This window comes from Hoplias malabaricus, chromosome 17 (genome assembly GCF_029633855.1).
Source record: "Hoplias malabaricus isolate fHopMal1 chromosome 17, fHopMal1.hap1, whole genome shotgun sequence".
NCBI classification, from domain to species: domain Eukaryota; kingdom Metazoa; phylum Chordata; class Actinopteri; order Characiformes; family Erythrinidae; genus Hoplias; species Hoplias malabaricus.
Genome location: NC_089816.1, coordinates 23,998,469 through 24,025,083, shown reverse-complemented (window position 1 = coordinate 24,025,083; position 26,615 = coordinate 23,998,469). Strand labels below are relative to the sequence as shown.

The 26,615-nt window shown below is 38.3% G+C and overlaps 2 protein-coding genes across 3 annotated transcripts; one reads left to right on the top strand and one right to left on the bottom strand.

The window, feature by feature from the left end:
* The first annotated feature begins 4,602 nt into the window (after nt 1–4,602).
* mrpl18 (mitochondrial ribosomal protein L18) lies at nt 4,603–7,221 on the top strand. The gene is made up of 4 exons (XM_066649940.1): nt 4,603–4,870; nt 6,240–6,402; nt 6,737–6,971; nt 7,087–7,221. Exons 1-4 carry the CDS (start codon nt 4,807–4,809, stop codon nt 7,156–7,158), a joined length of 534 nt encoding a protein of 177 aa, XP_066506037.1. The 5' UTR covers nt 4,603–4,806; the 3' UTR covers nt 7,159–7,221.
* Nucleotides 7,222–7,810: 589 nt separating this feature from the next.
* Nucleotides 7,811–25,966, bottom strand: si:ch211-203d1.3 (protein phosphatase Slingshot homolog 3). 2 transcript variants are annotated; one of them, XM_066649451.1, is made up of 16 exons: nt 25,798–25,966; nt 24,069–24,214; nt 19,533–19,570; nt 19,020–19,191; nt 18,419–18,534; nt 16,076–16,144; nt 15,887–15,952; nt 15,393–15,666; nt 15,102–15,230; nt 14,780–14,826; nt 14,510–14,656; nt 13,994–14,194; nt 13,448–13,637; nt 13,250–13,342; nt 12,877–12,972; nt 7,811–12,511 (listed from the first exon to the last, which is right to left on the bottom strand). In XM_066649451.1, the coding sequence occupies exons 2-16, from the start codon at nt 24,114–24,116 to the stop codon at nt 12,338–12,340; spliced, it is 1,860 nt and encodes a 619-aa protein (XP_066505548.1). In that variant the 5' UTR covers nt 24,117–24,214; nt 25,798–25,966; the 3' UTR covers nt 7,811–12,337. The 2 variants fall into 2 exon arrangements, with proteins under 2 accessions (XP_066505548.1, XP_066505549.1); XM_066649452.1 differs by lacking the exons at nt 18,419–18,534; nt 19,020–19,191.
* Between the last annotated feature and the right edge of the window lie 649 nt (nt 25,967–26,615).

Sequence of the window (26,615 nt, the reverse complement as noted above, 5' to 3'; positions counted from 1 at the left end):
AATCACATTCTGTTTTATGATACAAAAATAGCCTAAATATTAAGCAGTTTGAAAATATCCAGAGAGACATGTATATTTGTAACTGCTCCATCAAGGAAAAAGGTTTAGGTTTAGATTTAAACTGAAAGTGAAAGAATATTTGCGTCTGTGAACTTATCATGCATTAGGATATTATTTGTTACACAAAATGACAATTGACTTTTTTAATTCTATGCAACAATTACAGTAAAATAAGAGAATGTTAAATTTAAAATACGTTACACAAAATGCTTTAAAACTATTTTAACACCTTATATATCTCAGTTAACAATCTTGCTGACATACTTGGCTGAAGTTATACTCAATAAACCCTAACCTCTAGCATTTACTGAACATTACGGTGAAGTACCCCACTGACACTCAGGTCAGTAACAAGCTAGTTAGCTAATATTTGCCCAACCTGGGATTTTTAAATATTGTCTATTTTATTTATGATTAACACAAGGTTTAGTATAGTGCAGTGGGTAACACTGATGCCATCCACATGACAGACTGTGTGGGAAAGCACACAATGCTACACGTAGAAGAATTCTTGGGCATGAATCCTAATGCTACATTTCAATGCTAATCAAGTAAACAAGACAAACAACTGTAAGTTTCTCTGGTAAATGTAAATGAACCTTTGGCTAAGACCCAACTACAAGTTACAGATTACATTATAGGCCCTTTGTGTGCAACAAGAAAACCTTCTTTACCTCTCGAGTTAATCTAAACCCAGCAAAACCAGATAAAATATATGAACAAAGCTAATGAAAGTGACATTTTCAGTTACTTTTGCCTTTAACAGGCTCGACAAAAATGATATTTCTAGAGAAAGGTCCTTGAATACTTCTATCATGCGTCAGCGAGTTAAATCTCTCCTGCCAGGCGCTGTGATGCGTCAGCGGACTGTTTCTACCACCTACGCCATGACATCATCATATATCTGTCTGATTAAAAACTGGTGAGCTATCAGTACAGCAGGACGTCTGCAGATCCACTCACACAATAATGATGAAGCACTGCAGTCTCACTCTTCATCAGTAATTGATTCCAGAGAGGAGCCTATTAAAATGTGCCATATTAGCAGTAGCGCACTGGAGCATTGACTCAGACTGTACATACACAGACTGGCCACTATATTGGAAACTCCTACAATATTCATCCATTCTCTAGTCACTACCTTGTGCTTGCACTCACTACAGAATTAGTATGTGTTTCTAAACACACTGACTTTACTGTGTTGTGGTGTGTGTGTGTGTGGTAAATGTTTATCACTAATCAGAGAGATGTACATCACCCAAAAAATATTAAGACAAGAGCAGCTCTGTGGTCAGAAACTGACCTTTTCGCCACTGAAGGCTGGAGGCAGAGAAGTGTGCAGCTAAACAAAGTAAACAAGGATGGAAAGAAAAGGTTTCCAATAAAAAATGGGCTGGATGAAGCCAGAGGACAAGCAGAGTGAATATTGTAGCTGCTGGGTGTTTTCTGACATGTGAATGAGACAAGAAGTAGGTGAATGGTGTTAAAAGGTGAGACTAGCTGAGGCACACCTCCCTCTGTGTGACGAATCAAACCATGGTGTCCCTGGGTTTTAGATCAGTGGCTTTGAAAGAAGAGCTGAATGTAGGGAGTGGGATTTTTCATTTGGATTTAAATGATGTTTTGACATTACACATTTCTCTTCAAGCGCCTTTTTTATTATTATTATTTTTGCAGCATCCTAAAACAATTAAAGCTCAGTTTTTATTAAATACGATCATTTAGACCAACTAAAGTAAGTGATGCTTTCACAATGCTGGTTCTAAAAATATCAACTTTAAACCCGGCACTTCTTTTCTCACAAACTTAGAAGCTGGGGGAGCAATAAGCTGGACCACACTGCCACCCAGAGGTCTTGTGTGGAACAGCATTTTAACTCTGGCTGCTCATTTAGAAAGAGCTCTGCGCTCTCTCTCTCTCTCTCTCTCTCTCTCTCTCTCTCTCTCTCTCTCTCTCTCTCTCTCTCTCACTCACTCATTCACTCACTCTGTGTGTGTGTCATAGGTGTGTATGTATGTCAGGGTCATGCTGAAGTGTCACTGTATGTTCCCCTGGGGAAGGAGTGTGAAATACCTCCTTTTGAAATCAGCCAGAGCCATTTTCTGCTTGAGGAAAAGAGTTTAGTACAACAGCACTATTGCTGCTCATTAAGCACTTTAAGATTTAATGACCACATAGCTACTGGACTCTCTGAGACAGTGCGTGAAGAGTGGGGAGCTATTTGGCGTGGTAAATGAGGCATGACCAAGAAAACTGTGTGTCTGTGTATGTGTGTGTGTGTTAGTGAGTGTGTGAGAGAGATAGAGCTCTAATTGTAGTTCTAATTTTTAATTTAATATTTTTGTTAATTTCAGTGATGCAAAATTAAACGTAAGCCTAACTACAGCTAAATGAATTTTCAGAGAGAGCATAATGTTTGTGTTATGCTGATGGTAAGTCTGTTGCTTTAGAGAGTGATAAACCTGTGTTTGGTGTTAACTGATATCAGGGGTAAATCAGAACTGATATTCCATTCTGTCAAAGCTTGACATTTCAGCTTGACACAGAGGTGCATGTGGTGGGCAGCAGTGCTGCAGTGTTTTTGTCTCTTTCTCGCCCCCGCTGCCGTCTACATCCTCCTCTCCGGTGTCTCGGCAACCGTCCTGGAATCACTGTTGCATAGCAACACATCTCTGGCACATTCCACAGCACTCCACCACAACCACTGGCACTAAGCAGCTTCGCCCACATCTCTCCCCCTCTCTCTCTCTCTGTTCATTTCTCTTTCTCCAACATCCCTTGGATGTTGCTTTCTAAATTGCTCTCTCTCTCTCTCTCTCTCTCTCTCTCTCTCTCTCTCTCTCTTCACACCTTCTCTTTCACTTTTTCTGTCTCCCTTTCTCCATCACTGTCCATTTCTATTCCTGCCATTTTATCTCTCTCTATCTTTCCCTCTTGTCTTTTTCCTTTTTGTCTTTGATCAGTGGTTACTAGACACTTTGTATTCACGCCAGATGTTGTTTATGCTCTCTTTGACATCTCTCTCCCTCTCTCTCTCTCTCTCTCTCTCTCTCTCTCTCCTCTCTCTCTCTCTCTCTCTCTCTCTCTCTCTCTCTCTCTCTCTCTCTCTGATCCTCTGTCACTAAATATGTGTATAATTAAGGGAAACAATTTTTAGACATAAAGCAGCTCATGGAAGTGGCTCGTAACCCACTCAGAAAAAGGAACTCTGTCAGTCATGCATATATAAACATTTAGGGTCTTTACCATTTAGGGTTCAAACTAAGTTTTTGAATTAAAATTTCACAATGTTTTCAGTGGAGATGCAAATCTATAAAAATGATCTCACTTGTTTTTTGAGAGTGCTATATTAGAGAGTGACAATATAGAACAGCAGTGGTCTTTCTAGAAATACAGGCATGCATACAGACATGAGGAAATACAGACATGAGGAATCCATCTTTATCATATTTTTTGAATGGCCTTGATGATGGGCATTGTCAATGTGTGTCTCCGTTTAGATGCTGCGCGTTAAACCTTGATAAAAGCTGCTTTCATTTGACGAGAGAGAGGGCATTTATCTGTGAGCACAAGCTTCACACTGCTGTTATTACTAGGTCCATTCCAGACAGAAAATGTAACCAAATTTAAATGGATTTTTTTATTTATTTCTGTATAAATCAATGAGAGCAAGAAATAGACCTACACACCAACAATAAATAAAGCAATTTTACATTACAAAACAAAGAAATTAATTTGGTGAAGGCAAGTGCAATGTGTCTTTGAAATTGTCTGTGATCCTTTTACACTGGTTATTTTATCCAGGGTGACCAGATCTGAGATGGTGAAAAAGAGGGGAAAAGGGGGGGGGGTGAACTGACCAATTAAATGTTTACAGAGAAGGTTATCGACCAATAACGGTAGCTCTACAGTCAGACCGTCCAATCAGAAGATCTTAGGCTACTTCACCACGCCCCCTTCTCGCTCAAGCGAACCAATCGGAGTAGGGGAGGGCGGGACTAGTTTCTGAATGAAAGGTTTCTCGAAATTCTATGTAAACTCTAGAAAAACTAAATCCCGGACGTTAGTGAAATTCCGCCCGGACATTTTTTTAAGTCTAAAAAAGAGGACATGTCCGGGTAAAAGAGGACGTCTGGTCACCCTATTTTATCTCCTTTGCTATAACACTGACAAATAACTTGTTTAAAACGAAAAATAGAGTCCCCTCCAATAATGCATTGCCAAGGGAAATATATATATATTAATCCCTTATTCCTTACATATGATAATTTACACCTTCAGCTTCGTTCAGTACTCTCCGCAAGCAGATGGAAATTTGTTGCGTTTGGATTCTTAAATAATGACATCAGAATCTCCAGCTGTCTGGATTTGCACTTTAGAGGTAGCGTGTAAAGGGAAGGCGGTTTAAAAGCTGGCATATTCATGGGATATTAGAAGCATGATATGTATTCCAGCGTATAAATAAAACCACACACCGACATTCAGTCGAATTTTAAGTGAAAGGGGGTGTTTCATTTTCTGAACATTTATAAAGGAATTAACGTGTGTTGTGACGCCAGGGCGGAACTGTTGTTTCACCAGCAGCGCTCCCACACGGACTGCTTTGGTGTGTAGTAGCAGTGTAATGGCTGCGTTCTGTCCTGAGCTGTGTCTCGGGTCAGTTTAACTCTGTTTCAACGTAAAAAACAGCAACACATTAATGTTGATATAGTTATTAATAAACAGGCATTAGACCGAGGGCGTGTTATGGCGCTGGTGTGTGCGCTGCTGCGGAGAGGCTCAGTGGAGTGCGGCTGGAGAAACGTTAGAGGTGAGAGAACACAGCCCTGTGATCACACCACTGACTTACTGACATTCACTTACTCGTACTTATTAGTGTTTTCTGCCTTTGTTTTTTTACACTTTAGTTCATGGGTTAGTTCATAGGACTGACATAATAACTAGTTGCTCTTTTTAGCATTAGAATAAACAATCTGTGGTCATTATATCGATTTGTTTGATATTTAAACATCGTTATATTCCTGTTCCTAGGTCTAAATATAAAAAGTGCATTGCTCTTTAAAGGAGTGAAATTTAATTATGCTTTTTTGTTTCCTTTATATCAGTGGCATAAAAGTGTCGTTTACTGCAATTAGCTAATGACGACCCAATGTAGAGAGTGGGAGCTCAGATATTAACCATAGTTATTTCCATCTTTATATATATATATATTCATATTCATTCAAGTGGTAGATTTACACCACTCCTTGCTGTATGTGTATGTGTATCTGTACTGTTGTGATATACAAGCTGAGAATAATAGACTCTGAGATCTGAGATGGTGAAAAATGTGACGCGTCTCAGGGTGGTGGTGGGGGGTCTCGCTGCCGTTGTATGCTTAACTGAACTTATATGTGCTCTTAGGTCCTTTACACCTTTTACACCTCCCATGCTACACAAAACATGGGAATTTCTTTTTTAATTCATCCGAGAACTTACATTTACGTTTCGGCACAGCTGCTCGAGATGAGGGTAGGTACATGAGCTTTGCCTGACGTAAACAAGGACTACTGACGTGCAGACTGAGCAATTAAATGTTTACAGAGGAGGTTATCGACCAATAACGGTAGCTCTACAGTCAGACCGTCCAATCAGAAGATTTTAGGCTACTTCACCACTGCCCCTTCTCACTCAAGCGAACCAATCGGAGTAGGGGGGGGCGGGACTAGTTTGTGAACGAAGCGCTTCTCGAAGTTCTATGTAAACTCTAGAAAAACAACATCACGGACGTTTGTGAAATTCCCCCCGGACATTTTTTTAAGTCTAAAAAAGAGGACATGTCCGGGTAAAAGAGTACGTCTGGTCACCCTACTTATAAACTCACTTGCATTGGAAACAGAAGTCAAAAACCTAAGGGTGATTTATAAACCACTGCCATTGTGGGGAAACATGGACGTAAGTTTTACAGATACATACGAGAAAGAATGCTTTTTGGAGATACATAATGTGTCATAAATGCATCTTCAGCTCCTTTACAGAAAATGTAATAATATCACATTCACTTGAAGGTTTATTAAACTGACAAAGGCACAAAAATTCAGTGATTTCACTGAGATGCTTGATTGTATCTTTAAAATATAAGCACATTTAGAGGCCAGTGCACTTATCTTTCTCTTTCTTTCACCCTTCTCTATCCACAGCTCGGGGTTTGACTCAGGCAGCCCCTAAGCCAGGAGTGAACGATAATGAAGATATCAGTAAGAAATTTGTCAACCGAAACCCCAGGAACTTGGAACAGTTGGCTCTTGCGGTGAAGGACAGGGGGTGGGCCACACTCTGGCCCTCCAAACATTACTACCACAGGTGTGTCTGTGTTTGTCTGTGTTACAAGTACAAATAGTGAAAGACAGTGATCCTAAATCAAAAGCAGCTCATCTGACATTTTTTTTAAATGTGTTATTTTAGAAATTATATTACATCATACACAAATAATGTGGTGAGAAAAAAATATTATTGTTGCAGAAGTCAAAAATCATTAGCTTATTCTGCAGAACTGTGTGTGATGGAACATAAATAATAAAAAAATAAATAAAATCCTACTTGTAAAAGGAGAGAAATCTTTAAAATCATTTGTGAAATGACCACAAATGGAAATCTCTTTGAATAAGATGACCACATTATACCCCCTTGTCCTCAGGCTGGTGTTCCGGCGCTCTCAGCATCACGTATACGCTGAGGTTTTCTCACATGAATCCTCTGTGCCCGTGCTCACATGCTCCACACAGGAGTGGGCTGTGAAGAAGGAGCTGTACTCCACTCACTCTGTATCGGCCTGCCGTGCTGTGGGAGAGATTCTGGCTCAGCGCTGCAATGAGGCTGGGATCACACACATGGTTTACAAAGAAATACCATGGTCCTTTCGCACAGAGGCGGTGAGTTTAATGCAGGACGGAGTGGTCCACTTAAATGGCACTGCACTACATGAAATTAGCTGGTTATATTTAAATTTAAATTCTTATTTGTTATACTTGTGCATTCCTGTTTCAGGTCCAGACATTTTGGACAGCCATGAAAGAAGGGGGTGTAGTACTCAATGAACCACGGCGAAAATATATTTAAAATTTGTAATTTCTTTTTTTTGTCCATTTTCTAACTCAACTGAAGATCCAAATAAATCTGTGTAACCACAAACAGTTTAGTATTTTTTATTTTCTTGGTGTTTGTGAGATATATTCTTTAAGAAGTGTTTGAATTATGGTTGAGCCTCACTCTGGATGTCTGTGAGGAGTTTGTGTTCTCCCTTTGTCCGCGTGGGTTTCCTCCAGGTGCTCCGGTTTCCTCCCACGGTCCAAATATGCATGTTTGTAGGTGGCTTGGCTGCTCAAGTGTCTATATGTGTGAGTGTGAGAGTGAATGTATGAGTGTGTGTGTTGCCCTGTGAAGGACTGGTGCCCCCTCCAGGGTGTATTCCTGCCTTGCACCCAGTAATTCCGGGCGGGCTCCAGCCAAACCATGACCCTGAATTGGATAAGCAGTTACAGTCAATGAATGAATGAAAGATCGCATGTTGTTTAAACATCAGTTGTACCCTAATTAGAGTCATTTATTTAGTCTACTCTCCAAATTCTATATCTCTTTACTGACTGAATAATTCAATCCAGCACTAGGCTTAAAAAAATCAATGGATGAAGTAGGTTTAAACTTTCAGAACATCTACTCAAGTCATCACAGCTTATACTTTTTCAATAAATTCATTTTTATTTTTACTTTGTACAGCAATAAAGGCAATAGATATATCTTAGATATAATTGGAGCAATAATACATTTCCAGATCTGGAAGATAAATTAGAAAAAAGGAAACAGCAACCAGTAATTAAACTTTAAAAGGCACACTCCAAAGGTGTGATACCAATAACGCTCATAAAACAGCATCAGGATATGTTGATTTTAAACTACAGTCAATTAATATGGCACACTTTCAGCATTGTTTAAACCTGGAATTGCACCTGTGTGAAGGCTAAAAGGCCCAACAGGTGATTTTCACACAAACATACTGATGTATTTACTTTTAACCAGCGGTTTAGTTCTCTTTTACAAAAGACCTGTTGTGATACATTAGACACGGCATGGGTTCACTTTGGTTTTGGTTTCAATCTGGCAACCAGGGCAATCTCTCTGCCTCAGAATCTGTAACAAAGACTCACTTTGAATAGCATGAATATACAGATCACGGCAGAAACACTGTATTGCCAAAAGTACACACACACACACACTGTCTCTCTCACACCCACGGGTGACATGCTTCACCTTAAGGGCAGGGAAACAGTACAGAAAGCATGCACATGGTCCAATACTTAAGCTGGGACACTGTCCACACACACACACACAGTTCCTTGCAAATAAAACTCCCTCAGTCAAAAAGTCATACTGTACCAGTCCATTGTTTGGATGCCGTTTTTCATACTCTTCAAAATATCACGAGGATCATGCTCAGATATTCACAAATTTGTATCCAGGACAAATACACTACTGTGCAAAACCAGAGACCACATTTCATTTATTCACTTTCCAGTCCAAACCCATTATGTATTAGATCAGATGTAAACTAATCCACTTGCATAATATTGAAAAAAATAATCCCTGCATATTTATTTGTAAATTTATACAAATAAAGGACAAAAGTCTTACAAAATGCAAAAGGTGGATATATTTAACACCACCAGGCTTTTTTAGGCTTCTGTGTAATGATTGTTTTTTTTTCCCCTGACACTGAAAAATGAATCACCAGCATTTCGTGGCATTTTTGGCTGGAAATCGAATAAAAAAAAGTGTGTTCTCAGTCTTTTGCAATGTACTGTGTGTATATGAAGTCAAACATCTTCCTTAGGGAATGCACACTTACTACTGCGAAATGGAACAAATTACGCATTAATACTGATTTTAACAGATTTCTGATTAATATAATACATTAAACATATTGGAAATAAAGGAAAACCTTTCTGCACGTTTCTGCATCCAAACATTTGGCTGGAACTGAAACATGCAAGTGTCAAAGACAACTGTTAAACTGATATAAACATACATTAAAACCATGGCAGGTGAGTCCACCCTCTTAAACCAAAAGGCACTGGTACCGTAGGATTGTGGGATAGAAATCAGAATTCATTCATCCAGTAAGTTTGACTTATGGCACATATGGAAAGTCCCGGACCATCATGCAGACCATTCTCAGGGCTACCTCCCAAAGTACAGAAGGCTAGATCTCTCAGGATAGAGGTTGTGAAGTACTCATATATACACAGTTCATTTCCTCAGACACAAAGATCAGTGTGAAGATATCAGAGAAAGATTCTAATGTACAGCTGTTGCAGTAATGCTCAGAGGAGTTGCACATAAATGTAAAACATGATCAATTTAAGGGCCTGTCATTACATAACTTTACATACCATTCAGAAAGAAAGGGATAAAGAGAAAGAAATCATGTAGTTATAATCCCAAAAGTGGCAGCACTAAGCTTCACAGTTACAGGCAAAACTAAACTGTAGTAGACTAATTGCATAGAATTTATAGATTTAAAAACACTATGTGATTTTCTTTTTAAATAATATATGCTGGGAAAAACTAATACAAATAATAATAATAATAATAATAATAATAATAAACAAATAAAACAGGTATTTCTAGGAAATTATGCCTTTGACTAAGCATTCTCTAATACTGCACGAACATCTGTGAGGTGTGGGTTAATATATGGCTCAGGTTGTGATCCTGTTTCAATACTTTCAAACATGCTTTTGTCAACTATGACTCACCGTCTCAGAATTGGCTACTCATAGGAAGTGGGGGGGATAGATTGCACTTGCCCTTGGCTATCAGCTATGTAACCAAGATGTTTTAAATAAATATTTTATATTAAAAGACTGAACATTAAATGTACCTGAATACACTGAGGGGTTTAACCAAATTTATGCTTTGAACTACAGGGGTTGGACAATGAAACTGAAACACCTGTCATTTTAGTGGGAGGTTTCATGGCTAAATTGGAGCAGCCTGGTGGCCAATCTTCATTAACTGCACATTGCACCAGTAAAAGCAGAGTGTGAAGGTTCAATTAGCAGAGGGTAAGAGCACAGTTTTGCTCAAAATACTGCAATGCACACAACATTATGGGTGACATACCAGAGTTCTAAAGAGGACAAATTGTTGTCCTTGCTGGTGCATCTGTGACCAAGACAGGAAGTCTTTGTGATGTATCCAGGGTAATGTCAGCATACCACCAAGAAGGACGAAACACATCCAACAGGATTAACTGTGGACGCAAGAGGAAGCTGTCTGAAAGGGATGTTCGTGTGGTAACCCGGATTGTATCCAAAAACACAAAACCACGGCTGCCCAAATCACGGCAGAATTAAATGTGCACCTCAGCTCTCCTGTTTCCACCAGAACTGTCCATCGGGAGCTCCACAGGGTCAATATACACGGCCGGGCTGCTACAGCCAAACCTTTGGTAGATCATGCCAATGCCAAACGTCGGTTTCAATGGCGCAAGGAGCACAAATCTTGGGCTGTGGACAATGTGAAACATGTATTGTTCTCTGATGAGTCCACCTTTACTGTTTTCCCAACATCCGGGAGAGTTACGGTGTGGAGAAGCCCCAAAGAAGCATACCACCCAGACTGCTGCATGCCCAGAGTGAAGCATGGGGGTGGATCAGTGATGATGGGGGTGGTTTGGGCTGCCATATCATGGCCATCCCTTGGCCCAATACTTGTGCTAGATGGGCGCGTCACTGCCAAGGACTACCGAATCATTCTGGAGGACCATGTGCATCCAATGGTTCAGGAACGTTTTCCTCCACCAGCATCACGTAGTGACCTGGCCACTATCCTGCAAGAAGAATGGCTTAAAATCCCTCTGACCACTGTGCAGGACTTGTATATGTCATTCCCAAGACGAATTGACGCTGTATTGGCCGCAAAAAGAGGCCCTACACCATATTAATAAATTATTGTGGTCTATTGTGGTTTCAGTTTCATTGTTCAACCCCTGTATATTATCCTACTTTATTTCTTATAATCTCTGTTTTAACTTGTGTGTTTTAACGTAATAAACCTGCATCTGCCGTTCCTGCAGTAAGGGCAGGACAGAATTATGGAATTATGTTAACTGCCAAACGTAAACAGGGAATTATGATGATACTGGGGATTCCCTCAATGTGAAATAGTGGTCAGGTGGAGTGGGCAAGTGCTTGTTAAAACAAACAGTGTGCGCGTGTACAAATAACAGAGACATCCACCGAAAGGCACAGAATGTTTCCAGGTGTTTCCAAGCTTTGCTGTTGGGATTGAAGCTCTGCTATAATTGCACACTTTAAACCAAATAAAAATAAAGTACATATAGGCCCAGTGATATAAAGTGTGTGTGTGTGTGTGTGTGTGTGCGCATGTGTTCTTCTTTGTGCTGATAATGTAGTCATATTCAATGTGCCTGCAAAGACAGCAGCTAGGTTTCCATCCAAGTAACAGAGCTATGCATTTGTGCATTAAGGAGATTCACTGTGTCATGTGGTGTATAAAAACATTTCAAACTCTACATACATATGGTTCTAATATGCCAACTACAGAATGATGGTATGTCTTGAGAACTGTCTATGGCTTGGCAACAGTCATAAAGATCTGTTCTGAATAGTTAAACGAATCTTCCATTGTTCCCTGCCTTTCTTGATTTTACAATGGAGCCAGGAAAGATTTCTTTTTAACAACCAATGCCCTTGTCAAATAACACAGAGAACTTCCACTTCTGCTGGGACTCAGACACACCTGTGTGAGACAGGGATATATATATATTCTACATGCGTCAGTACACTCCTGTAGACTGCATATGTAAATGTGTTATTGTTAATATATTAAATAAAAAAAAAAATACAGCAATGAGAAGCTGGTCAACATGTTTTCTGTCTATATTCCTCAGTATGTGAAAAATAGTAATTATTCATTATATTAGAATCATTTGATTTTTGTTAAAACTGGATGGAAACCTTGCTAAGTAGTGAATGCAGTGAATTTAACTGTGTGTGTGTGTGTGTGTGAGTGTGTGTTTGTGTTGCCCATTTTCTCTAGATCTCAACGCATAAACTTAAAACAAAACAAAAATAAAAATAATTCACCACCATTATTCCATACTAAATCATTAAAACAGGACTGATAATTATGGATAAATAAAATGTGCACCATGAGGAGTATCTTGCCCGCTCTTCTTTCATTGTCTCTGTTCTTCAGCTCTTCCTACGGTTATTTGTTAACCACTGTTAGTTTCTCCAGATTGCTGTGCCTTCTCTTGAGCGTCTGCCTTATTTTTATTCAGACTGCTTGGATCCGGAGAAACGTCCACATGAGCTCTCTGGTGTGTTAAAGCTCTTCTTTTGTGGCTCCTTCTTCGTTGTCCTGGCGATATCCTCTGGGCTGCGGCATTCTGTATCAACAATAAAGTCATTTTTTTTAAACGTCCATCAGAGCCAACACAGAAAGAACCTGAACACTCTGCTGATTCTACTCCTCCCCATAATCACTAGAGGGTGCTAGAGAGCCTTCCAAAGTGGGAGAAAATGGAGTAGAAATGAAAAAAGACTACACATCTGCTTTAGAATCTAAGCATGAAAGCATGTATTTCTGATAAAGGTTTTCTTCATACCACACACACACACACACACACACTACATACTAGAATATTCAGTCACCAAATGTCTTTGCTGATGGACTACATTTGGAGAAAGTATTGATTTAGTTTTACAGTCCATTTTTGCCTCTCTTATTTTAAGATTATTGTCGTTTTCTTACTTCTATATCGCTAAGTCTTTCCTCATCATCCAGCTGGATGGACTGCATGAGAGAAAACAGGTCCATTCTTCCACTTCTGCTGGGACTCGGACACACCTGTGTGAGACAGAGGTATATATATAGTACATGCGTCAGTGCACTCCTGTAGACTGCATATGTAAATGTGTTATTAAAAAATAGGTATATAACTGGATATTTTATGCAGATAAGTTATTTTTTTTACTGTATGAACGGTTTACCTACAACAACTGATGTTTTTTAATTCTTAAAATTTAGTAAATTCAGTAGCTTTACAGGATACAGGACCTTCAAGCCAAAATTAACTGCATATTGAATAATATTTATTTATTTATAATGTTTGAATAATTCTGACCTTGTCACTCTCCTGGACAGTAATTAAAGGATTTGGTGGGACCACCTCTTCCACCACTTCTGGAATACTAATAGGCAGTGACTCTTCAAATACCTGAGAGAGAAATAGAGAGAAGGAACTCAGTACAATGAGAAATAACTATATAGTGTCAAAAGCAATAACAATGTGAGCTATGTTCTATTATATATGCATCCTTACATCTTTTGATTCCTCCTCAAAGCTGTCGTCTTCCTCTGGGCTCTCTACTTCCTCTTCCTCCTCCTCCTCCTCCTCCTCGTCATCTCCTTGCTCTCCCTCGCTCTCTGCCTGTTGGTTCTTTTTCTTGGCGTCTGTTTGCTGAGATTCTGATCTGGACCTCCGCCTCCAGAGGGCGCTATGGCGCTGTTTACTGCAGAGCACACAACAGAATACCTTGAATATTTGTGTCCAGATTCTTCAGAATTGTGATGCCCATAAAAGCAGACAAGGTTCTCTAGAAATTTGTGCTGATCACATGATTGCCTCCCTCCCCCCCTCCCCCCACTACTAATATCAGTTTTAATTTCTGATACAGCTTTTATTCTGCATTTAATTTTATGTGAAGGGACACAAACAGTGTAAAGTATCTTCTTGCACCTTAAAGAAAAAGACCCTTAAAAATCAGCAAAAAGAGCTTCATGGAAAAACAGGGATTGAACCCACCAGTGTGTGTGTGTGTGTATATGTGTGTGTGTGTGTGTGTGTGTGTCTGTGTGTGTGTATAACCTGGCACTTAGAATCCCACTATATGTCTGTAGCTGTTTGAGAAAGCCTTCATTTGGCTGTACAATAGGCCGCCGTTCTCGGACGTGGTTGAGGGCATGTTCTAAAGGCCAGCCCTGCTGTTTCATCAGGAATGCGATCACCGTGGAGGCAGAACGAGACACACCCATTTTACAATGTACCAGTACCGTCTGCCCACTCTTCCTGCATTATAAACAAGAAACATCTTGCATCATACACACGCAGCTGGCTTTATTATAATTCAGATCTATGACAAAAACAAAATGTCGTTAAAAGCACCAAATCACCAGTCTTACGAGAACCTTAACCTAAAACCTGCATGGGTTTGAATAGCATAAATAACTAATACGATTTTAATATAATAAAAAAACAAACAAAATGTCTCCGTTGTTCCAGTGGGTGGCAGTAGCCTGGTCGTTTGAGATTCTGTACTAAATCTAACAGGCCTTTAGAGACTTGGCCAGTATTACCACACTAAATTTGTGTTTTGTGCATTACCTGGCTTCATTGATGAACATGTATGTGTTATTCCAGTGTGAGAGTAGATCCGTTGCCTCTACATCATAAACTCTGATGTTCATGTATGTAAAAGATTCTGGAAAAAAGTTATCAATTTCCCTGGTGACGTTTAGGATATAGCCCACACTGCAAATGTGTAAAAAACAACAACATTTAGTTTAGACTTTCATCACAATATACTTATCCAGTTTTAACTCATGCTTTGTTTTCCTTCCATTAAAGGACAGTAAATATAAACAGTAAGCATACTTGTTTTTCTGAAGTTCATCAAAGTTAGCCGCGTTCCATTCGGAGCCCTTATGAAAAGCAAGAAACATCAAAATTACAAACTATAATTTTTGACAATGTCTCAAGAGGTACCTATTACCTACACAATCAGGAAGGCGTTACTAATTGTTGTACTAGTGAATATAGTCCAGCAGTGTGCCATCATATGCATTCAGCTACAGCTTTGATAGAATTTCCATTTCACATGCAGTGCAGTATTGTTTACTAGTTGATTAGTTACTTAACAAGTTACAGGATGCTCATTTTCATCACTATTATGGAGGAGTGTGGTTTTGCTAGTTACCAGATAAAGGTAGTCTAAAATTTTAGATGGTTTGTCCATCTGCGCCATGGTGACCATCATTTCATTGTCGATGTATTCCTTGTAGTTCTTCATATCAATGCCTATCCTTGCCTCCAGAGCAGATCGAACCTACACACACACACACACACACAAAGTGTGTTTTACATTTAAGTTTTTTAAGGCCTTGCCAAACCCCAAGTTGCAGGTAGTAAAAACAAATGTGTAAGATAGTGTGTGTGGGGGGGGGGGGGCATTACTGTATTTCATTTGTTTCTCTCTCTCTGTTTCTACCTGTTTAGAAGTGATGTTTTCTAAGTCTTCAGTTCTCATGATGTCCCTGAGTTGAGCTTTGATCTCTTTCTCTACAGACTCTCTCTCAGTGGAGTTGCCTTTGCTGTCCTTTCGGACGGACTCCAGACCTCTCATAACCATCCATTCATTGAGGCAATGCTGGTCAGACTCCACTTGCTGCCTGTAGTGATGTGCCCAGTCCAGACCACTGCCTGGAATAACAGCCCCCCGAACTGCACGCTCACAGCATCCATGCAGAGCCTGCAGCACAGACCTGACACATTTCAGAAAAAAGTCGGATTAATTAGGGCTGGCAGCTTCATCGGGTTTGTTTGAGGAAATACACACAGGCAGATACATCGCAGCACATAATTATTATAATTATTAATATTATTATTAGACAAGTTAGAAAGAGAGTTATTACATTATTGCAGCTATTACATATTGATGATTTAGTCCAGTCTGGCTCTGATGTAATAGTTTGGTGAACTCACCACATTGTCTGAATGGACACAGGTTTGAATGTCCGAGTGACTTCGGCTGACGTTATACTGAACCCCCTGAGAGAAAGAAAGAAAAGAAAGAAAGAGAGATAGATAGAGAACAGCAAAATAATTGAAAAAAAATTGAAAAATAACACTTTATCAGTTCTTTTTATATTTAAACATCTTGCATGGTCTTACCCATCACCATCTAGATACACCTGTGTGTCACTCCATATAGGCAAGACAAGACCAATGGTGCACTGATCACTAAGAAATGGAGAGAGAGAGAGATAATGCGAGATGAATACTATAACATTATTATGTTTAACATCAGTTAATAAATGACTAGCATTGTTTTCTTTGCTTCAAATTTAATGATTCATCCTAATTTAACACAAAACATGTGTGTGACATATTATGTTTTCAGTGTCCTGTACACATTTACTGTCCTGTTCACATCACGCTGTTTTAGCAGAAATAGAAAATCATAAATATCAACATTTTAAATATTTAAGTATTTTTGTTTGAGCTGTTGTGGATAATAAGGGTTTCACTAAAATAATCTGAAATCGTCTAAAACTTCCCCAGGCTTTAGGGCGATAACACACTTTTGTTTATAGTGTATTTAAATAATCAGAAAAAAAAAAATAATAATAATAATACTGTAATGTACCCTAGACCTAACACTGGGTAACAGCATCAAACTGTTGGGTTCAAGATTTATTACATTGGTCTTTTTTGAATAATTTCTACTGGTCTATGCCTTATGAAAGTAATAAGACTATTTTAATAATAATAAAATTTTTAAAAGTTTATGAAAGTTACAATGGTTTGATTATAGCATGACACTTGATGATATTAAGCCTTAAATATGTGTTTGACAGAAATGAGACTAATCTTTCTTATACTGCCAGTTTTCTCACTTTACAGCCACACTGCAGGAAGTATACTGCAAGATAAATAGCAACCACAGTCAAGAACTAAACAGCAAATACGTGTGTGCTGTGAAGAAATATACATTTTAAACACGAGACTTAAACTCCTTATGGCACACACAAGAGAATACAATAACTGCAGAATGAAGCTTTAGATACAGTTTACAAAACACATGAAGGAGGAGTAAATTAAAAGAAATGCAAGGAGAGACAGTTTTAAAACTTAAAAAAATTAAAACATTTATGAAACTATTAACTATAATAACAACCCCATACATACAAACCCAAGAAAAACTAAATTCATAACACATTAATTGTGTTTATAGTTAATGAATAAAATAATTAAAACGTCTCTATATAGTTCTACTATTACAATTACTACTACTACTATTACTACAACTACTACTATTACTACTAATACTACTACTACTGCTACTACAACTACTATTACTACAACAACTACTACAATTATTACTATTTCTACAACTACTATTACTACTAATACTACTACTGCTGCTACTATTACTACAACTACTATTACTACTAATACTACTACTACTGCTACTACTACAACTACTATTACTACTAATACTACTACTGCTGCTACTATTACTACAACTGCTAATACTACTACTACTATTATTACTACAACAACTACTTCTATTACTACTACAACTACTACTATTTCTACAACAACTACTACTATTACTACTATTACTACAACTACTTCTATTACTACTACTACAACTACTACTATTTCTACAACTACTTCTATTACTACTATTACTACAACTACTTCTTTTACTACTACTGCTACTACAGCTACTACTACTATTACTACAACTACTACTAATACTACTACTGCTACTACTACTACAAATATTACTACGAAAACTACTTCAATTAGTACTACTACTTCTATTACTACTATTACTACAACTACTTCTTTTACTACTACTGCTACTATTACTACAACAACTACTACTATTACTACAACTACTTATTTTACTACTACTGCTACTATTACTACAACAACTACTACTATTACTACTACTGCTACTACAACTATTAATACAACAACTACTTCTATTAGTACTACTACAACTACTAATATTACTACAACTACTATAACTACAACAACTACTACTATTTCTACAACTACTTCTATTACTACTATTACAACTACTTTTTACTACTATTACTACAACTACTTCTTTTACTACTACTGCTACTACAACTACTACTACTATTACTACTACTGCTACTGCAACTATTAATACAACAACTACTTCTATTAGTACTACTACAACTACTATTACTACAACAACTATTACTATTTCTACAACAACTACTATTACTACTAATACTACTACCATTAGTACTGCTACTACTACTGCGACTACTACAAGTACTACTATTTCTACAACTACTTCTATTACTACTATTATTACAACTACTTCTTTTACTACTATTACTACAACTACTACTACAACAATTACTAATATTACTACTACTACTATTAGTACTGCTACTACTACAACTACTACTATTACTACAACTAGTATTACTACTACTACTACTAATAATAATAATCATAATTTCCAACCTGTTTATATTTGGGAAGTCCATGCCGAGCAGTAGACTCTCCTGTCTGCGAGTGAAAGTTGCAACTATAAGCAAATATCTCACCCGGACTTTACTTATGGATTCTAGCCGCACAGCCTGAGAGAGACAAAGAGTGAGCACTTTATCCAGTTACTGTCACATGCAATGTTCATTCATTTTTGATTAAAGTAAGGCCAGCATAGCACAGTAATTACATTGTGTCAATATAGCTTTTAAAGCCAGTCTCCCAAAGCAAGGGACATATCCACTGAGTGAGATTCACCGAGCCAGATACAAGGCAAATACACTTACACAGCACTGAAACTACTCTTTCTTTAACTAATAACCTAATGTGTTTTTAACAGGATTATTCCCTTGTATTATGTGTGAATACATAAACCCGAATCATTTTAAGGTGCTTAAAGTGAGGAAATATATACCCACACACATTTAATTTTGTAGGTCAATATAGTAAAACTCACTTTTGACAACATCTAGGATGGAGAATGTGGTAAAAGTGACTACATGTTCAAACATGTCAATGTGAGTGTGCTGTCAATGTTATAACTTATTCCATACACCACTGCATATGGGAGACTCACCAGTTTGACTGTGTCTTCTGGCCTTAGTAATGAGATCATGGCATGTAAATGGCGATGCTGAGTGTCAGAGGCTCCACCCCCGAGCCTGGCACTTGGAATTGGAACGAGTGGGTTTACATCAGCTCCTTCCTCTAGAAGAAGCACCGCCCCTTTAACGAGGGCAAAACTTTCTCTGATGGGTAGAAAGTGACAAACACAAAATAAATGTGGAACACTGTGGCAACTGTGTGAAAATTATCTGTCACTTTCACATAGTTTTACACAAGTTGACCTGTGTGAGCAGTGGAATTATTAGTGAGAGAACTATACAGAACAAAAATTTAGGCATTCATATATTTATCTGTTTTCTTAGACTAATTGGCATAAATGTGTTAAAACAGAATCACTGTTAAAACTAGTCTCACTGTTGGAGGTCTAAAAAAGACTATAGGGTTCAACTTTACACTTATAAATCCAACAGCAGCACTGAGATCATCCCTTCATATTTTGTACATATGGTGTTTGTTTATTCACCTCTTCTGAAGCCTCCCTCTTCTTGGAATGCCTTCATCCTTTAAGAAAAAAAAATGAAAAAGGAAAAAAAATAGAAAAAATAATAATATATATTATTATTATATTATCAAAATATCTTAAGTGTAATATGTAAATGTGACAGTTGAGAGAGAGAGAGAGAGAGAGAGAGAGAGACTGTTCAGTTGTTCAGTAGCCTGCTTGGTGTAATTTAGCTTGAGGGTTGAGTAAGTGGACAAGCTTGGGCAAATCTGCTTCTGCTTCCTTCATACTCACAAACGGAGTTTGAATTTTGTGCTTGGGGTGTTTATTTTGTACGTTAATTAGTTGTAAACCCACTCCTAGATACTCAAACTGAGTCAACTGAAATGAACAAATAGACAGCATTTAAAGGCATAAAGACATACTTCCCTGTTCTATTCCTGTACACTAAAGACACTGAGGCATCATCAGCAGCAAACGTTTTAGCTTCAGTTATTTAAAAAAAAAGAAAAAAAAAGAAAAAGAATTTTTAAAAACTGATATTTATTTATTTTTTTTTTTATATTTTAAATGATACATGGGATGATAAAGGGGTGGCACGGTGGCGCAGCAGGTAGTGTCGCAGTCACACAGCTCCAGGGGCCTGGAGGTTGTGGGTTCGATTCCCGCTCCGGGTGACTGTCTGTGAGGAGTTGGTGTGTTCTCCCCGTGTCCGCGTGGGTTTCCTCCGGGTGCTCCGGTTTCCTCCCACAGTCCAAAAACACACGTTGCAGGTGGATTGGCGACTCAAAAGTGTCCGTAGGTGTGAGTGTGTGAGTGAATGTGCGTGTGTCTGTGTTGCCCTGTGAAGGACTGGCGTCCCCTCCAGGGTGTATTCCCGCCTTGCGCCCGATGATTCCAGGTAGGCTCTGGACCCCCCGCGACCCTAAATTGGATAAGCGGTTACAGATAATGGATGGATGGATGGGATGATAAATAGAACCTGGGGGCAGTCTCCCAAAAGCAAGTTTAACAGAGTTGCTGACTAAGTTTCAGATCCACAAAACCTGTTAAATTGACCTGCAGCTAAGGCGTTTGACAACTGACGTTGCTGATATTTGCTTGATATTACTGACAAAAAAATTCAGATCTCTTAAAATATGAAGAGGATTCAAAAGCTTATATTTTTTTTATCTTTCCTTTCTATTGATAATATCTACAGCATATATACAGATCTCACAGAACAAGGGAATTCATCTTTTTAAAAGGTGCCCTCATTCAGTTTTGATCAAGATGTGCACACAAAGCTTGCATAACTTCCACAGAAGCGCATACACTGAAAAAGGTCTGGAGCAGCTGCACATCAACTTTTAGCCATCGTTACCCAGCAGTGAATTGCTGAAGGACACTGATGTGACTCAAAGGAACCTTGTGTGAAAGGAGATAGTGGAGAGCAGGAAGCGAGAGAGAGAGAGAGGGGAAAGACAAGAGAGAAAGAGAAACTGGAGATAGTAACATTACCTGTTTCGCAACTGACATGTCGAGACAGAGCAATGGAAATGAGAGAGCAAGAAAGAGAGAGAGCAGGAGAACTTCATGCCAAAATGTCTTACTGTTACTCTCAGTAAATCCAGTAGAAAATAAAGAAAAACAAACAAACAAAGTAAAAATTTAATTAAATAAAATATCTTGTGTGGACATAGAGTTTATTACTATAAGCCCTAAGCAACTGCTTTGACCTCTACACGGCCAAACAAACAGGGCTCTGTATGAGTGCATTTTTGCTCACGCAGGTACAAACAACTTCAAAGTACCATCAATAGTACAACAATGGTTTTATAGTCTGTGTAACTAAAACCCAACTCTGACCACTGAAAACACAAATAAATATATCATTATGATGAACAGAGAAGTTATTTCCATGAAAAAAAGCCCCTAATGCCTTGGAAGTGACTTAGCTTTAATTCTACAACATCAGCTCCTTAACTACAAGCAGCTGTGTTCAAAAGATGTAGTAAACTAAAAATCAACATGTTTTTCTTTGCACCGCAACAATATCAAATTTATGTCTATGAAATTCCCCACTCCTCCTGCAGCTCAAGAGCCCTGCCTTACATACTGATGGGATAGATTCCATAGATTTGTGATGTATGAAACCCTGGCTGTGAGAATCTGTGTTTTCACATCTTTGGACACTGTAGTTTCAAAACAGAAGTGCGTGTGACTGCTGATTTTACTCATGATATATCTTCCAGAGTGTGAACAACATCATACAGACATGCTAACAAAGCATTTTTTTTATATAAAATGGAGGGGGACTTCATTTTCAGTGGAAGCCTATGTAAGAATATTTTATTTCAAGTTATTTTGGAGCATTTATATTCATACATTCATCAAATTTTCATACCATTGCTGTGTTGAAATGATGTAGTAAACTGAAAATAAAAATAAGTAAAAAAAATCAAATAAAAATCGACAAAATCAAAGAAACATGTTTTCATTGGACAGTGACAATATATATAAATATATAAATAAATAAATAAATAAATAAATAAATAAATAAAACAAAACATATGTTACAATGACCCAGTGGTGTGTGTTATGATTCCACACATTTTTTTAGTTTTTCCCCGATGAAGAGGATTTTTTTTATCCTTACAAAACAATACAGCTGTAGTAGGGTGGACTTCCATGTAAGAAGTGTTGTTTACATCTCTTAGAAACCGTTTCTGACCCTATCATCTAACAGAAACTTTGGAATAGATTTTTGTCTCACAAAAAACACCTACGTTCTCTCCACAGAGAAGCAAGCGTGCATGGAAGGGAAACAACAAACCTAGCTGGTTTTAAATAGCCATTTGAAGGAGAATAGTGAGGCCTGATGTTTGGGGTAAAGCAGGCACAAATCAAAGAGAAGTGGGACATAATCACATTGTACAAAGTGTGAAGAAAGAAAAGAAGCACAACTAGAAAATGTACACAGAGGAAGAGAACAGAGGAAAGAGAGAAAGGGAGGAAGGAAAGTGTGTACAAATATTTTGTTGAATGGCTGTCTTCAAGCAGATGTCGTTGATTAAAGTAGTTCAGGAAAATGTCTAGTTTACACTTTACCACCCTTACTCCAAACATAATTATTCAGCCAAGACTTCTCTGGTGTCCGAAATCTGCTTCTTAGTTTTGCGCTGAGGCTGACTAGCATAACAATTAGCATGGAGCTAACTGAATATCCAAATCCTTAGAGGCCTCAGGGTGTGTTGAGTTGTTAAGTCATCCTGAGCACACAACTTTGTGTGTTTCCTGACATTATAAACTAATAAAATGAAACAAGAAGAAGAAGAAGAAGAAAAAATAAGCCAGTGATGGACTGGTGCCTGTCCAGCTTGTGTTCTTGCCTTGCATCCAGTGATTCTGGGCAGGCTCTGAACTCACCATGACCCTGATCAGGATGAACCAGGATGTTTACATTCATTGAAGGGATTAAAATATATTACTCTATATATATATATATATATATATATATAATTATTATTATTTTTATTTATTTATTTATTTTTTTGTCAGGATGGTCAGGAATGATGGGATTAATTCCATGATCAATGACAACCAAGCAGACAAACAACAGGCCCCACACACACCATATTGTGGGCTTGGAAGTTTTTAATAACCAAGATGATTATAAAATAATTAGCTTTAAACACAATTTGTATCATTATGACATATTGTTTTGGGCTAGGCAACATAGTCATGTCCATGTTTATTAAAAATTATGTCATAAATTGTGAGACATTTTGTAAGGATGTCTATTAATGATTACTTAACAACTAGTTTCAGGCAAGTGTCATGACTCAGGGATGCAATTTGCACAATGATAATTGGTGAACATAATCTTTCATTATTTGTTCTTGTCATCAGCTCGTAGCAAACTTCAGACACCAAACAAGTCCTGGCTGGTCAACTTCAATTTTTGTGAAAGGGTAAAATGGATACACTTTTATACTGTTTGCGGTGATTAAGAGACTGTAGATATGATGCTGTTTGTAATAACCCTGCTTCGTTTATATTTCCAACATGAATACCAACCACATCAGTCTAGCACATCTTAATAGGGAACATAACAGTCAGTTGGCAAAGCTTATCAACAAACACTGCATACCATGCATATTAACATGATATAGCATTCACAGGCCTCTGAAGAATAACGCCATTCTCTATCTGCTGCATCTGTTACACACAATGATTTCCTTAAAGTTAAGACACGAGAGAGAAAAAAGCATTTACCCTAATCAGATTTATAAAAGCAGGCATCAGGCAGGTGCTGACATGGTTGTTTAAAGACTTCTAGCAGGGGTATGTTTTGAATTAATAGCTTTTCAGTTCTTTTTGAAGTCGAGGGTATAGAACTCTTTCCAGAAAACCGAGTTTGGTAATTGACCATATGTTACAGATCTAGGAGACAAAGACTGGAGCATTTTATTAAATGTATTATAATTTTGTTCCCCAACATTAGTTTATAATAGACACACCGGAAAACATTTAATTTATATTTTGAAATGTGCAAAATGATCATAAAATACTCACTGTTGGGGTGCAAACAGACGGTGTTCTATGCAGGGTCAACAGAGCCATCCCGCAGCCGTCTTCCCTCCTCGATCCCAGCAGATTTAACAGAAAAGCTCACAGAAGTGGGCTCCGGGGTGGTCAGACTTATGAACAATTTTCAGGTTCTGTTTAGAGACAGTGGAGATGAAACAGTCAGTGACTACTGCAAGAGACTTGGTCAACACATGATGTAAGACACAATACTATGTGTAATAAGCTGTTTGCACTAAAACAGGTGTAGTAACAGGAGAAGGCTAATGTTTGGATTTTGCCAGGCTTTGCCACTGCACCGACCAGTTAGACCACTTCATATTTATATATATATATATATTATTTTATTTAAACCCTAAAAAGTGTCCAAATTTGCTGAGTAGCTAACCAGAGCTCAAGTGAACGAGAACTTCTCACCACTGCCCTCAAAATGAGTTATAACACAAGGGCAGAAGTCAGAACCTCTGACACATCTTACTTTCAAACACGCAGTGTTCCTGAAACGTGTCACTGCCATGTCAGGGTCACTTGGGTGTTGAGAACTGTTCACTACCTAAATAACTTTGGACCAAGAGTGGCTCAGTGTTCTTCGATTGATGAATGTGGAATGAAGGAGATGGAGGTAGCAATGCTGATATACCCCACAGTCACAAAACATATTTTATTGGAGATAAGGAACATATCCTTTACACATTTTAAATATAAATTCAGTTATGTTGCATACGTCTAGTCTTTTAAGGCCCTTTTTATAACACAGCAATTGCCCTTGGGATGAATGCATATTTTCTTTTCTTTTTATCTAATATTATTGCAAAAGCTTTACAAATGACTGTGGTGATGTAATATTTATTATTAACAATGTGGTGGAAATATGAATACACTGGACACCTAGAATGAAATCATAGTTATTACAGTGCAGTACTGCTCAGAGCGGGCTGCCACATGCCATTCATTCCTTCTGTCTTGTGCCTAATATGTACAGAGCCTCACTGATGAAACCCCTTCTAAGTAAATTATGGAAAGTCAACAACTAAATAATGCGTGGTAACATGATGGGGGTAACAGTTACTGTAGCTCTTCATGATCACACCGAGGCATGCAAACGACTACTAATTTGTGGGAACAAGATCCTAATACGTGAGAATGACTTAGTAATGTGTGAAAACGATATACTGCAAGGGATGTCTTAACAGGGTGATGAAATATCTTGTTCCCCAAACTTAATATTATCATGAAGGGATGTCACCAATCGCTGTACTCCATAAGGCGTGATATTTAAAAACATATTTCCCACGGCTCATGAAGTCGTTCCCAGGCAACAAAAATATCACTATTATTCCCCCGGCCTGAGTGGTTCGTGTTTTAATTTACACTGTAGCAATGTCACCAGCAGGGCTCCGTGGTTATGGGCTCAGAACTACTGGCTTCTTATAGCTTTGCTGTATTTCCTCAAAGAAAAAGCCCAGTGTGTCTGAGGCGAAGCAATAACAGACGGGAACGACACGCAGAAAATTATCTCGTTCATTCAGCCAATAAGCCAGGACTGCACCCGATACAACGTTTTGTGTTTGTAGAGATAATGAATAAAAATAAAATCGTCATTTAAACGACGGTCAACGCAGCAGTTTATTCTTGTTTCTGTCGCAGACGAGCAGAAGTGTAAGGAGCCAGTTCCTCACAGGGAATAACGCAGAGGAATGAAAACAGTGACGCTTACCTTCTCCAGAAAATCCTCCCAAAGCCCCCTCGTCTTCTTCCTCCTCTTTCTCCTTAAAGCTTATTTGATATTCCTCCTCTCCTCTCCTCTTCCTCGCCAAGTTATTTTAATCCTTCTGTTCAAACTTCTGTCCGAGGCTGAAGCAGCCATTTAAAGGGGAGTGCAGCTCGTTCTGAGGGAACCAGGAAGAAAAGCTCGGCCGAGATAAGTCAACATGCCCTTAAATGGAAGAGGCGGACCAGCCTCACTGGTCTTTAAAGGTGCACTATGCTATTTAACCTCATTTTCTATCTTGAGCAAATTGAGAGTTAAATATGTAGAACATGATTAAAAAGTTATTTTAGCAACAACATCAGCACAAGTGTATTTTGAGTCTGAGAAAACCTGGGAAAATGGCACTCCCGGAGGGAATGGATATGTGGCTGTTGTGGTGGTTTGCTTGTTTGGTCGCTGGAGGTTGCCTTGGCACTAGTGCGATTTGGGATGCCCAACCTCTGAGGGCCAGGTGGAAGAGGTAGTTAACATGGACAGTTACTTAGTGAATTGAATAGTGCACTTTTAATCAGATTCATCCAAATACATTTTTAGCTGATATTTATATTTACTCTGCAAAGAAAAGAAATGCTATTCCAATGCTATCTGTAATGAAAGAAATAGCTGACCATCTGCTGCCTACACCTGAACGGAAAGCAGAGAGGCTGACACTGATAGCCAAATCACAGACATTTACATCCTACATAGCTCTTCACATAAACTGTTACTGATGTAATCATTCATACTTTACCAAGCAAATTAAAGAGATTTGGAAAATGGCATAT

Excerpts from the sequence above, each read along its gene's own strand:
- mrpl18 (XM_066649940.1), top strand. The coding sequence starts at position 4,807 with ATGGCGCTGGTGTGTGCGCTGCTGCGGAGAGGCTCAGTGGAGTGCGGC. Across the intron at positions 4,871-6,239 it reads CGGCTGGAGAAACGTTAGAG|CTCGGGGTTTGACTCAGGCA; the intron begins GTGAGAGAACAC and ends CTCTATCCACAG. Across the intron at positions 6,972-7,086 it reads GGTCCTTTCGCACAGAGGCG|GTCCAGACATTTTGGACAGC; the intron begins GTGAGTTTAATG and ends TTCCTGTTTCAG.
- si:ch211-203d1.3 (XM_066649451.1), bottom strand. The coding sequence starts at position 24,116 with ATGGCTCTGTTGACCCTGCATAGAACACCGTCTGTTTGCACCCCAACA. Across the intron at positions 15,231-15,392 it reads AAAACATCACTTCTAAACAG|GTTCGATCTGCTCTGGAGGC; the intron begins GTAGAAACAGAG and ends GTGTGTGTGTAG. Across the intron at positions 12,512-12,876 it reads AAAGACTTAGCGATATAGAA|AATGCCGCAGCCCAGAGGAT; the intron begins GTAAGAAAACGA and ends TTGTTGATACAG.